Source organism: Perognathus longimembris, chromosome 19, assembly GCF_023159225.1.
Source record: "Perognathus longimembris pacificus isolate PPM17 chromosome 19, ASM2315922v1, whole genome shotgun sequence".
Taxonomy (NCBI): domain Eukaryota; kingdom Metazoa; phylum Chordata; class Mammalia; order Rodentia; family Heteromyidae; genus Perognathus; species Perognathus longimembris.
In genome coordinates, this window is record NC_063179.1 from 7,088,814 (window position 1) to 7,101,490 (window position 12,677).

Sequence of the window (12,677 nt, forward strand, 5' to 3'; positions counted from 1 at the left end):
ATTATACTACACAAGATGATTTGGGAAGAAATGTCATTTCTAATTGTTTTCAAGGAGTATCTCTATTTTCTATTTTCAAGGTTTTTACTCTGACCACGATATTGCTGGTATGATTAGCCAAAAAAATATTAGTAATAATATGGGTATAAAATTATAGTAGTAAAAAATTAATTGTTTATGAAAAGTGGAAAATTTATATATTATTTTGAAAGCGTATGAATAAAATTTTTTCCTTAAATTTTTATTTGTGTTACTATATATATATATATATATATATATATACACACACGTGTGGTTTGCAAAGTACATATTTATATATGTGTGTTACAAAGTATATAAATATGTATATACACATATATATGCATATATGTCACCAACTATGAGAGCGCAAGAAGCTCCACTTTAATCCTTAACCAGTTCACGTGAAGTTTCCATTAAGTCCAGTCTTAGGTTCTTCTACCAAGAAGAAAAGCATGCACAAATATACAAGCAAAAATGAATAAATGTTTCATGTATTACTGAATGCTACTGGCCAAATCATTAGGCTGATTTACAAATGATTAAGAGATCTGCCTACAACAGTTAAACTGAAAACTAACCTAAGAGAAAGTTGTAAGGACTAAAGGAGGATAACATTCATGCACTGCAATCATGCTTCTCCAACTCAAAGAGATTGCTCATGTTATAATTTAACAAGCAACTTGTGGTAATTGAATAAGAGTTCTTGAGATTTGTTTAAAAATGTCTTTAAAATCTGAAAATATGTCCATACACACCTAGCAAGATAATCACAATCTGATGAGAAAACTACAGCCAGCATCTTGAGAACAAGGCCTTTGTGTGTTAGAACATTTTCCTGCAGATTTCCTCTACCCCTTAATTTTACAGTACAGATATAATTGAGCATATAATAGAGCATACATTATTTTAAAATGTCAGTAATAAAAGAAGAAATTATCCAACCATTGTCAAGATAACTATGCCATAATTCCACACTGCTCCCAATTCTACCTTCAAATTATCTGCAGAAGCGAATCAATTATGCAGGAATTCATCCTTTGTTTTTCTTAAGCTCTGGATGTCTTACCAAACATTGCGGTTTCATAGCAGTCCTAATCTCAGTCACCCTTTCCTTCCCACAATCCTTCACTCCCTTTGAATATGAAAAGAATGATCCACAGAAATAAAACTAGGAGGGGAGAGGCTCGGTAGAGATTAAAATTACGGATTTCTTTAAGGGGTTACAAGTGCCTAGATTTTTTTTTCTAATTGGAGAACCTAATGCAATCATAAAAAAAGAACTCCAAACCTTGGGCAGCTGTTTGGCAATGTCTCCTCCTACAAAGACAGCTTCTAGATAAATCCACAGGTTTTGTACAGTCATCCAGTTCTCGATGATATCTGTAGAGTTGGAAAGGTACTGCACCCATTTCTGAATCTGAGCTTTGAATGGCATGTTGTACCTAAAATAAAAAGTATGCTCAGTGTGATGTATTTGTTTTATTGATGCTGGTTTTTTTTTTTTTAACTTGGTTGTTGTTTTTTTGAAAGTCAGGTAGGGGAGTACACACATGTAATCCCGCCCACTGAGCCAAACTGACAGGCAGATCCTAGTCCAAGGCCCATCCCAAGGCAAAATGCAAGACTCCAACCACAAACAAATATATAAATAAGGTTAGAAGGGGTTGGGGGCTTGAAGAGTGGGTCAGATGGTGGAGTGCTCATATTAAGTGCAAGGACCTGAATTCAACTCTAGTACTAACAAAATAATAATAGGTATTATTTTTAATGCTTCTTACAACACTGATTGTGTTGCTCTCTTTTGATTATGTTGCTCTCTTTTGAAGGAATGTTAGTCACCAAGTGATAAATGTATCACCATTTACCAGGTTCTGTAGATTACTTTCCTTTTGAACTAGATCACAGAGTAGTAAAAGGCTCCTAATCTAAGGAACAAATCAAGCATGGAATTCAATTCAACCCAGCTTCCAGAGTTGGGTTGAATTCTGGCCATTGTTGCTACAGCCAAGAAAATAATACTCTCTCTAAAGACGTCCTGTGTCAATTTCATGACGTTTCTAGTTTTCCACATATTATAAAGCAATGAGAGTCACCGATAGGAATTAGACAGCAAATCCAAGTTTCCACCATGATCATAACACCTGAATTCTCATTAGCCTCTACTGGGTCTCTTTCTAACTTCCGCTTACCTGTATCCAGCCCATTTGTGTCTCTGTGTGTTTGTGTGGAAAACTTCAATGCATGCGCATGCGTACATTCCAGCTACCACTCTGCTGCTTCTCCTATAACTAATCTGTCATCCCTTTTGAATCCTTGAGACAGAGGCTTCCGGAGACAGGTGTGTGTAGCCACAGGCCTGAGCTCCACAGCATTAGTTCCCTGCCCTTCGCTCTCCATTGGGATAGTGTGGGAAGTATCAAAATCAACTGATGCTGGCCCACCCCCCACTCCTCCCCCCCCCCCCACACACACACAGATTCCGATTCGATAGTTCTGAGAAGCAAGCCAGGCACTGGGACGTCTAAAAGTTCCCTGGGTGGATGTGGTGTGTGTAACCGTGGGGAAGCACCCTTCTCGTGAGAGGTGAGTGACTGCACTGGATGTAAGGGAAGATGCAGAGGACATCAGAAGAATGAGCCCGACGCAGCTCAGGCCCCTGATCATAAAGTGGAGCCCATCTCGAAACGTGGGCCTCCCACCTTGAGACTTCGCTTACATCTGAAACTTGCAAACTTCAGTCTTTCCGTGAGCTATTTTGTAGGTGGCATTTCTGTTCCCAAAGAACGATTTTATTCCAAAAATCATTGCACGGCAAAGGTTGCCTTGCTTTGTAGGTGTATTGCATGCAGCTTTGACCAAGCATGAAATCATAGTTTTCTTAAATCTCAGTAGAGACTTAAAAGACACAAATGTGAAATTCCTACGTGCGCGTTATACAGCTGCGTGGACGAGAAGCAATCAGCCAGTGTGACACTATCATCAGTGGGGTTTAAATCAGTGCACGGCCTGAGGAGGGCCCCTCTGCTCGAAATTTGGTGAGAACACGCCTCCCCAGAGGCACACGGCGCCCGAAAGACAAGTCAACAGTGAGCATGCTTAATTGATGTGAGAAAGTAAAGGCTTGAGATCTGTTGGAAGGTGGAACGCCTTCAGCTGAAAGTTGGGTGGTGGGCAGCAAAAATGAAGCAAGCATCGGCAGCACCGTGTTGAACTCTATGTAGCAGCATCTCCTCAGACCCTAACCAGACTACTGCCCGGCCTCACATTAGCTGACTCTTGTCTTTCTTACTCCCGTATCTCCCAAGCCCTATATAATACAACATCTACTCAAAGTCTCCTCGAATAGTAGTCACGTGAACAAAACATTTAATTTCTGTCTTCATGTTAATGTAATAATATTCCGCACGTGTTTCTGTGGTTTGTGCTGCTGATGCTCACTTTTTTTGATGGAAGGAGCTGGGTGTGGGGACACGTGCCTGGAATCCTAGTTACAAGAGGATAACATGCAAGGTGCACACCCAGAAAGAAAGATTCCATCTCAAAAACATCCAGGGCAAAAAGGGTTAAATGTGTAACTCACCAAGTCCTGCCACAAAGAAAAAAGAGGGAAGGAAGGAGGGAGGGAGGGAGGGAGGGAGGGAGGGAGGGAGGAAGGGAAGGAGGGAGGGAGGAGAGGAAGGAAGGAAAGAAGGAAGGAAGGAAGGAAGGAAGGAAGGAAGGAAGGAAGGAAGGAAGGAAGGAAGGAAGGAAGGAAGGGAAAGGAAATGCATATTACAAGGAATGGAGTAAAGGCAGAGTTGATATCTCAATGTTGTTCACGTTACACAATTACCATATATTTGAAATCCTAGTGAACAGCAACCACTTTTGGAAAGAGCAAAGGTAATCCCATTCCTTAAGTTCCAGTTTATGAATATAATTTCCATGTCCATAATGTGATAGGGGGGCTGATACTATTATCAAATGGTCAAACAGATGGGTGAGATTGGATCCATCTCTGCAGGATTAAATTCAAAGGTCTGTATCCTGAGCACACATCTCAGTGAAAGGAGGACACAACAAAGCGTTTCTAGACCCCCAGATGTTGGCAGGAAGGTCTCCCAAGTGGAACGAATGTTCTGGAATGCAGAAGTGTGCTCCCACGGGACCCCAGAGCTCTTCTGCTGCCAGCCGTGCAGCGAGGCTGGTCAGCAGCAAAGCTGAACCCTTCCGTGAAACCCAAGTGGCTGATGACATGTAACACGACTGTTCCCAACGGCTGGTCTCAAAGACACTGCCCTCCCCACATGGAGGGCCGTGAGAGCAACCAGTGCGAAGTGTGCCGTGCCAGAGGCTAAAATCCAAGCGAGTGCTTCCCACACTGAATAGAGACAACGCAGAGAGGACCACAACGAACGGGCAATCATTTCCCTTGAAATATTTGCTGTGCTTCTCAAACAGAAGGGAAAAGAAGACAACCGGCTTTGGTACCTGTTGCTCAGGAGAGAGCCCAGCAGCATCAGGCTGTCCTCCATGTTGGCGATGATTTCCGAGGTGCTGTCGCCTCGCAGGAGGAGTTCTCCTCGGGTTTTAAAGCTGCCAAACGTGAAGGTTTTGTTGTCCCATTCACTGACCACTTGCTTCAGCTTCTGTTCAATGTCTCTCTCCTTCACCGCGCTGATGCAGATATCCTGTCAACATGACAAGCTCTCGTGTTACCCCGTGAAAGTGGCATCAAGAATCCAGGTTCAGGGCTGGGACTACGGCCTAGTGGCAAGAGCGCTTGCCTCGTATACATGAAGCCCTGGGTTCGATTCCCCAGCGCCACCTATATAGAAAATGACCAGAAGGGGCGCTCTGGCTCAAGTGGCAGAGTGCTAGCCTTGAGCAAAAAGAAGCCAGGGACAGAGCTCAGGCCCTGAGTTCAAGCCCCAGGACTGGAAAAAAAAAAATTACTAAAAAAAAAGAATCCAGGTTCAATAGAGATCCTGCATTCACTCTTTGCTCCTTGCACTTCTAAAACACACGTATTACGGCTGGGAATGTGGCTTAGTGGTAGAGTGCTTTCCTAGCATGCATGAAGCCCTGGGTTCTATTCCTCAGTACCACATAAACAGAAAAAGCCAGAGAAATGGTGCTGTGGCTCAAGTAGAGACTTGAGCGTAAGAAGCTAGGGACAGTGCTCAGGCCCTGAGTCCAAGCCCAGGACTAGGAAAAACAGAAACAAAAACACGTGTATTTCCAGATGCCAAGAACAACGTAATGGAGGGTGTGTGTGTGTGTGTGTGTGTGTGTGTGTGTGTGTGTGTGTGTGTGTGTGTGTAGATACAAGGACATATACATGACTACCTACGTAGAGCCTTTGTGCATACAATTCTCCACCCAACAGTTGGAAACAGTTGGAAAGAGGACAGAAAATATGCAATCACCTTCTCGATCTTGAACTTACTCAAAAAGCCACTACTCCTGAGTTACCTCTAAAGTCAATGAATGCAGCCTGAGAGAGAAAAAGCCGGAGAAGCCTGATTTCTTCCCACCCATCTGGTCATTCTCCCATCTCATCTAGAGGTTCCTCTTTCCCTGGACCATTAGCCCCGCCCAGTCTGGGCCCTCCTCCCTTCTCACACTTCATTCCCTTTCTGGGTGAGTTCATCCTAGCACGTACATTCAGTGCCTTTCTATCTCCTGACAAGATCCACATTCATTCATTCATCTGCTGCACTTCCTTGGATGTTGAGAACTGTACAACACTCAGTGCCTGCCCCAAACCAAGACCATGATCTTGGCGACCTGCCATCCAGCCTGCTGCTCATACACTGTGAGTATAAAATGTCTAATCATCCATCCAGACCTCCCAACCAGAAATTTACAGTTCATTCTTAGCCTTTCCCTGTTCCCTCCATCAACAAAGTCTCCCTAGTCTCACCTCCTGAACGTTCTTCGGATCTGTTCTTTCCCCTCCAACTTCATTCATTCATCCATTCCCTCCCCTCTACCAACAAACCATTGTCTCTCATGTAGGCTACTCATGACTTCTCTGTGGTTTCCCCTCATTCTCCTCTTGTCCTCTCCCAGTTCCTCTCGTACATGCCTACCAGTGTGATCTTTACGTATGCAAACCTAAATGTGTCCTCGGTTAGCTCCTTGAAAGGCTCGCCATTGCTCTCAAGACCAGAACTACTGGCCTGATCTTAGTGCACACCCCTTCCCGGGCCTCCCCGCCCCCCTTCCCTCCTCCTCCGCACTCCTCCTCCACACACCGACACACAAGGAATGCCTCACACAGGGCATGCTCCCCATCTGGAGCACACTCTACACGTTCAAAGCCCCTCATGGCCCATGCCACACAGCCAGACTTACATATGCACCCCGGCTTTCCCTACCTGTGCACCCCAGCTTTCCCCACCTGTATCATCCCCAGATAGGACAAAGCCTCTTACCACAGCACACTTTTCCTCCAGTGTTATTGGCTACAAGCTCAAAACTGTACTTTCATTTGCAATAATTTATTATACCAGTTAGCCAATGATGTGTGAATGCATGCATGTATCTTTTTGTCCCCAGAAGAGAACATACCCATAGCACACATTCAATAAACTTGCTGAAGAATGAATGAAGAATGAATGACTCTCAGCAAAAGTCTTTGATGGCCAAGCATGGTTTGCTCCGTAATAAAGGAATGCTATGGAAATCAATCTCCTGAGACCACCCAACCTCCCACCACATCATACTCCGTCGATTCTACCTCGATTTCCTCTTTGTATTTCAGAAGAGGGGCCTCCATGATATTTCTTAGCTTAAAGGCTTCGTTCCCCACATCCAGAGGGTGGCCGGTGAGGGCTGCTATCCTCTCCCAGTGCCTGGCCATCATGGCCTTGCTGGCCATGTACTCCAGCAGGGGGCAGCACTCGCTGAAATCGTCGATGGTCTTCTTCAGGTCCTGAAAGGCCTGCCAGTCCTTCAGCGCCCGGGGCAGCTTCCGACACCTGCGAAGAGGGAACAACAGAAGACACCCAGCTAGGAGCCCAGCCGGCTCCGGCCGAAGATTGTCTAAGACAGTCTGCTGGCCTTTCTGTCAAGAATGGTCTTTTAAAACACCTGTCTCATCTTGAAATCTTGTGACTTCAGAGACTATCTGTGAATATGATATGCTGATATATGTTACATGATAATGTTCCTCCAAAGCAGGAGAGGTGTGCTCAGCCCCTCATCACAATTACATAGGCAGAGACATTGTTGTCTTGTATTTTGTTTTGGCAGTACTAGGATACTTAATAGGCAGGTGTTCAACCACTTGACTCGTGTTCGCAGCCCTAGGAGCAGGTGCCTTTTCATTTATGCCAACTCTGTAAAGGCATTCTGAGACCTAACCAAGACAAAGCACACCATGTGGTACACTGTCAGTTAACACACACAAGTTCTCATTTTCCTTAAATCCTGGCCAACAGACAACACTGGAAATCACAAGGTTTAAAATGTTTCGGCACTTTTTTTTTTTAAAGCATAGTGTTCTTTCTTTCACTCTTGCGAAATTGTCTGATATAAACTTCAAATGTTTGATAAGTGTGATACAAATCAAAGTCAACAGAAAAGGGCCTGACAAGACTGGTCCAGTTTAAATGACATGCTACTTCTGTTTTCGCAGCCCACACTCACAGGGATAAGAAATAAAGTACAGAGTGATGTCAAACAACAACCCTGTGGCAAGATGAGCTCTCCAAACAAGTGCTTCTCAAAGAAGTGCTTAAAATCTGGGAAAGAAAGAGAACTTGGCAGCCTATTGAAGATAAAGCATGAAAAAAAAAATCCCATAACTCTGGATGGGCTAAACATTGCGCTTCTCACCTGTTCTGGAATTCTAAAAGTTCGTTGTTGATTTTTTCAATATTCACTTCTGACCATAGGATGTCTTGGTAACTATTTACAGTTTCTATGACACTGTTGTACAAACTGTATATTTTCTGTAGAAGACTTAGCTGTTTCTTTATCTCAAGAAGCTGAGGATACTGAGTAAGAGGCAGACCAAAAAGCTCTTCTCCTCCAGTGTAGGTGATGTATTTACGGTAGATGTTATCAAACTGATTCTAATAAAAACACAGGGGAGCAATTAATACATAAACACACATGGATGGAAGAGACCCACAAATAAACAAGTAAGCATGGACTCCCATCACATGTAAATAAGAAATGTGTGTAATTAATTCATAGATACTACTTCTAATGGTAACCACACTGAATCGTAATTTTTATAATGTAAGTGTATAAAATTCTTTTATGTCTTGTTGTTAAAACAGGGGTGTTTAAAATACAACTAAGGCTGGGGATATGGCCTAGTGGCAAGAGTGCTTGCCTCGTATACATGAGGCCCTGGGTTCAATTCCCCAGCACCACATATACAGAAAATGGCCAGAAGTGGCACTGTGGCTCAAGTGGCAGAGTGCTAGCCTTCAGCAGGACTGGCCAAAAAAAAACCACAAACAAAACCCAATCCCCCAAAGTTGATGTTCTGATTCTCTCTAAAATACAACTAAGATGTCCATTGTTTAGAAACAGAAATGGTTACCTGAAACATGATTAGTCTATCGCTGGCTTCCTGAGGTGTCAGGCTGCTAACCATTGGGCCATTCTGAAACAAAGATTGAAAAAAAAATTCAAAACAAAATGAAGTATAAAATTCAGCAACTTACAGGATTTAAGTATCAAAGTCAGCATGAATGTGTCACATACAAAATCAGAAACATTTTCACTTACAAAAGGATTGAGAAATTGATTTGCTTAGCCATATGTTTCTAGTTTTATAAAGTCAAGTTAATACTATAATCTCCATAACTTAAGAAATGTTGAATGTTTTAAATATTATCTACTTCTTCAGTGATATCAGAAAAGAAGGGTCTATTTTTTCTGGAGGAAGTACATAGTATTACTATTGAAGGGGAATGTTAACACCATTAGTTCATAGATTTCACCAGTCTAAAACCTGCTTACAAAGTCAGCCCCAATCTCAACAAGTTCTTTTTTTTTTTTTTTTTTTTTTTTTTGGTGCCGAAACCCAGGAACGAATCAACAAGTTCTTATATTATGACATCTTAAAAATGCGGTTTCTGCATCCCTTCATCCATGAAGTGATTATATAACCTGAATCTCCTAGCTTTATTCCTTTTGTGGTTTGATATGCCACTAATTAAATAGTTTAAAAACCCACTTGAAGAAGCTGAAGGTATTGGATTGAGTAACCAGTGGACAAAAGAGCCCTCTCCTCCTGTATTACAACTGGCTGGAAACATTATATAACATTATCTAACACACTTCCACTGGAAGATTCTGCACTAAAGCCCCTACAAACGGTTCATATGTGGAGGCCAGGGTTGTCTGTTCTGCTCATCACAATCCTGGATGTGAAGGACAGCACCTGGCACATACCAGGCAATGTACCTTGTACAACTAAGGAATGCTACAGGAGGAAGTATAACGATTCATATTTGAATAGTACTTAGCGACACATTTGTGAAGAAACCATAAATAGCTATCAAAATACTCTATGGTCAGAGGTGAATATTGAAAACATCAACAATGAGCCCTTAGAATTCCAGAGCTGGTGAGAAGCCCAATGTTTAGCACATGAGAGCAGCGTTACAGAACGAATAGCATGCCTACATTTTCCATTTTAGGGTGAAATCATCCAGGATGAACTACAAAAGGAAGAGGTTATGAAATGGAGATGCTTTTGCTGGGTGAAAATCAAATTTCCATGCCTACAGATTTCCTCAGGAATGTGACACAGCATTCTACACAGCTATAGTTAGTGTGTTCTGTTTCCATTTCCCTGCAAACACGCACGGAGAACGCCCAGAGTCATACCAAATCATAGTTCACATAAAACTGGAGACAGTCTTGTTGGAAGACCTCCACCGTGCTGATCAGCTCCTTCCTGAAGCCCGGCTGCAGGGAGACCAGCTCATTCCGGACTTCACCCGCCCGGGCCAACAGCTTCTCCCAGGCGTAGCGCAGAGCATCGACCTTGTCCATCTCTTCCTTTGCTACTAGAAGTCCATATTTGTTCAGCAGAGCATAGGATTCCTACACGAAAGAGGGAAACCTTAATTTCTGCTAGTCAGAAAGAAACGTCGGCCCACACAAGGTAGTCGTTGACTGGGCCTGAGGATGGAATCCACTGCCTCTGTGGCAGAGTCACCCTGAGCTCTCCTGCTTTGAACGCATAAAGCAGCCACTCGGCTCTGGTTTCCTCATCTGCCAAATGGGACAACTCTTCGGATCTCTGTGAGCATCTGAAAAAACCATCACTGCAATAGGCACTTTCAAAATTACGAGACATGGCAGAAATGGAAGACCCTTGTACTTGTGCCCCCAAATTATATCCTGAGTCCTGTGTGGGAAATGGGGTGCACTGAGAACAGGATGAGTGGGGGCATGCAGGGACGCTGAGGCTCTTAGCACCCCCTTCCAGGTCCTGTTTACCAATGAAGGATCCCTTCCTCCAAAGAGTACGGATGGTTTTTTTGTCCAGTCCTGGGGCTTGAACTCAGGGCCTGGGTGCTGTCCTCGACCCTCCTTGCGCTCACACTATCCCTTGAGCCATAGTGTCACTTCTGGCTTTTTCTAAGTAGTTTATTGGAGACAAGAGTCTCACGGGCTTTCCTGCCTGGGCTGGCTCTGAATTGCTATCCTCAGATCCCAGTCTCCTGAGTAGCCAGGAGACGGGCGAGAGCCCCCAGCACCTGGTGAGAATACTGATTTCAAGGACCACAGCTACCTCCTTCTCTGGAAAACCGTCTCCATCTGAGTGGATCCTTCTTATGGTGGGAGCATGATATCCCTGCGTTAGGGTACAAAGGGCAGTCTCCCCTGCCTCAAGGTGGGACCAGTGATGTGGTACAAGTCCTGCTGGGGAGACACCCATAGCATCAAGGTGAAGTTAGTCTGCACCTAAGAACACATCCTCACTTCACTTTCTCCGTCCGGTTTATATCACTCCCCTGTGAGCATCCACTAATAATTCATTTGTCCAGAACCCCTCATCTTAGGGACTTGAACTGGCCTGGAAAGGAGAGGCCAGTCCTGAAAAGTAGCCTATAAAGGCTAAGCATCGTTATTATTGGACAATATTGTTCTTAATTATAATTCCAACACAGTTCTGGTCAGTATTCCTTCAAAGGGCATCCAACATGCAGAACTATTCCTACAATGAACCAAGGACGCTGGTTTAATTACCTCGATGGGCCCCACTTGAAAGTCAACGTGGATTTGCTGCTCCCTGATTTCTTTCAGTGCAGCCATTGCAATCCGTATATCATCTAGGTCCTTGATTGGACGATTCAGTTTCTTACTGAACTCTTCAACAAGGGCAAAGATGGTTTCCATCTCACTCCTGTACTTGTGGTTACAGTGGCGACCCACAACCATCAACCAAGCTCTTGTCTCAGCAGTGAGGGAAAATTTCAAGTCAGCTGTAGAAAATAAAAAAAAGCAAGTATCTACAGTTCAGTTTGAAAACTTGAATCAGTAGGAAAAGACATAATACTGCTGTTCACTCCAAGTGAATGGTTCCACTTACACGCCTCTAAACCATGAAATATAAACTAGATAAAGGAATTTTTTCCTAATCATTATATATGAATTCATTTTCAGAAGCTACTTTAGACTATTAAAATTCATTTTAAAATTGCTAAGAAATATACATATCAAAATATGCATTTCCTCAGCATTAAGCCTCAAACGTTTGTTATTGTTACTTATTAATCCAAGAATGAATCTTAATTGTAAATACAACAGATTCATCTCCTTTCTCTAGAGCCTTTATTTTCAAGGTTTGGCAGCAAAGTCTCCAAAATAGTGCAGAATAAATAATTACACAGAAGGGAATAAAAACGAACTCTACAAATTGGTCTTAAAGCTTGAGGCTCATAAAAGAAGAGTCAATCTTTAAGACAGCTAATACTCTCTAGAATACTGATCTAGGAAAAGAGACAAAGCCGTGCCGCTGGATTTAAATGACTGCCTGAAAGAGAATGCACCAACCTGTGTACAAAGCAATGGCACCCACACAAACGCGCTCTGGCTCAGCATTAATTTCCTGTTCCAGGTTTTGGAAATAAAGAATCTGGGACTCAAATTCAGAAAGCAAAGGGTTTTTCATGATAAACGTCCTGATGGTTTCTTCTTTCTCCCTTTGCCAAATGTGATTATAACGTTTGAAGTGATCCATGGATGCAATAACTTCCTAGAGTACAAAGAACAACAGATTGGTGGAGGAAAAAGGCGAGTCTGAAATGACACTGTGCTACAAGAGAAGCATCTCCCACAGTGGATGGCTGACAGCGTTATTTACATGGTTCGTCGCCGGACACGGTTACTTATTAGTTGGGAATGATGTAGAAGTGGGTTATATACAATAGTGTGGAAAGCGACTCAGGGACAGAAACCATTTCATATTCCCATCCCTCACCAAAACCGAACAGCACAGTTTTTAGAAACTAGAAGAAAAAGTCCTTGAAGGTCCTTGTAGACAAGGCCCTTTTTGATTACAGCTGGACCTAGGTCAAAAAGCACAGCTCAAGCTCGTGTCATCAATCAAAACTACTGGAGTGTTTTTCTCTTCCACTCACTCGTTTCCCAAGACTCCTGGCTGACTGAGCACACTGGAAGCTTCAGTGGGAACT

The 12,677-nt window shown here is 43.1% G+C and overlaps 1 protein-coding gene across 1 annotated transcript in view; it reads right to left on the reverse strand.

Annotated features, from left to right (window-relative positions):
* Positions 1 to 12,677, reverse strand: part of Dnah5 (dynein axonemal heavy chain 5) — a 205,526-nt gene that overhangs the window by 112,166 nt on the left and 80,683 nt on the right. The window contains exons 23-30 of the mRNA XM_048368360.1: positions 12,037 to 12,238; positions 11,230 to 11,465; positions 9,859 to 10,077; positions 8,564 to 8,626; positions 7,846 to 8,084; positions 6,746 to 6,986; positions 4,492 to 4,691; positions 1,310 to 1,463 (exon numbers count right to left, since the gene is read on the reverse strand). Coding sequence (XP_048224317.1) covers positions 1,310 to 1,463; positions 4,492 to 4,691; positions 6,746 to 6,986; positions 7,846 to 8,084; positions 8,564 to 8,626; positions 9,859 to 10,077; positions 11,230 to 11,465; positions 12,037 to 12,238 — 1,554 coding nt within the window. The remainder of the gene's footprint in view (positions 1 to 1,309; positions 1,464 to 4,491; positions 4,692 to 6,745; positions 6,987 to 7,845; positions 8,085 to 8,563; positions 8,627 to 9,858; positions 10,078 to 11,229; positions 11,466 to 12,036; positions 12,239 to 12,677) is intronic.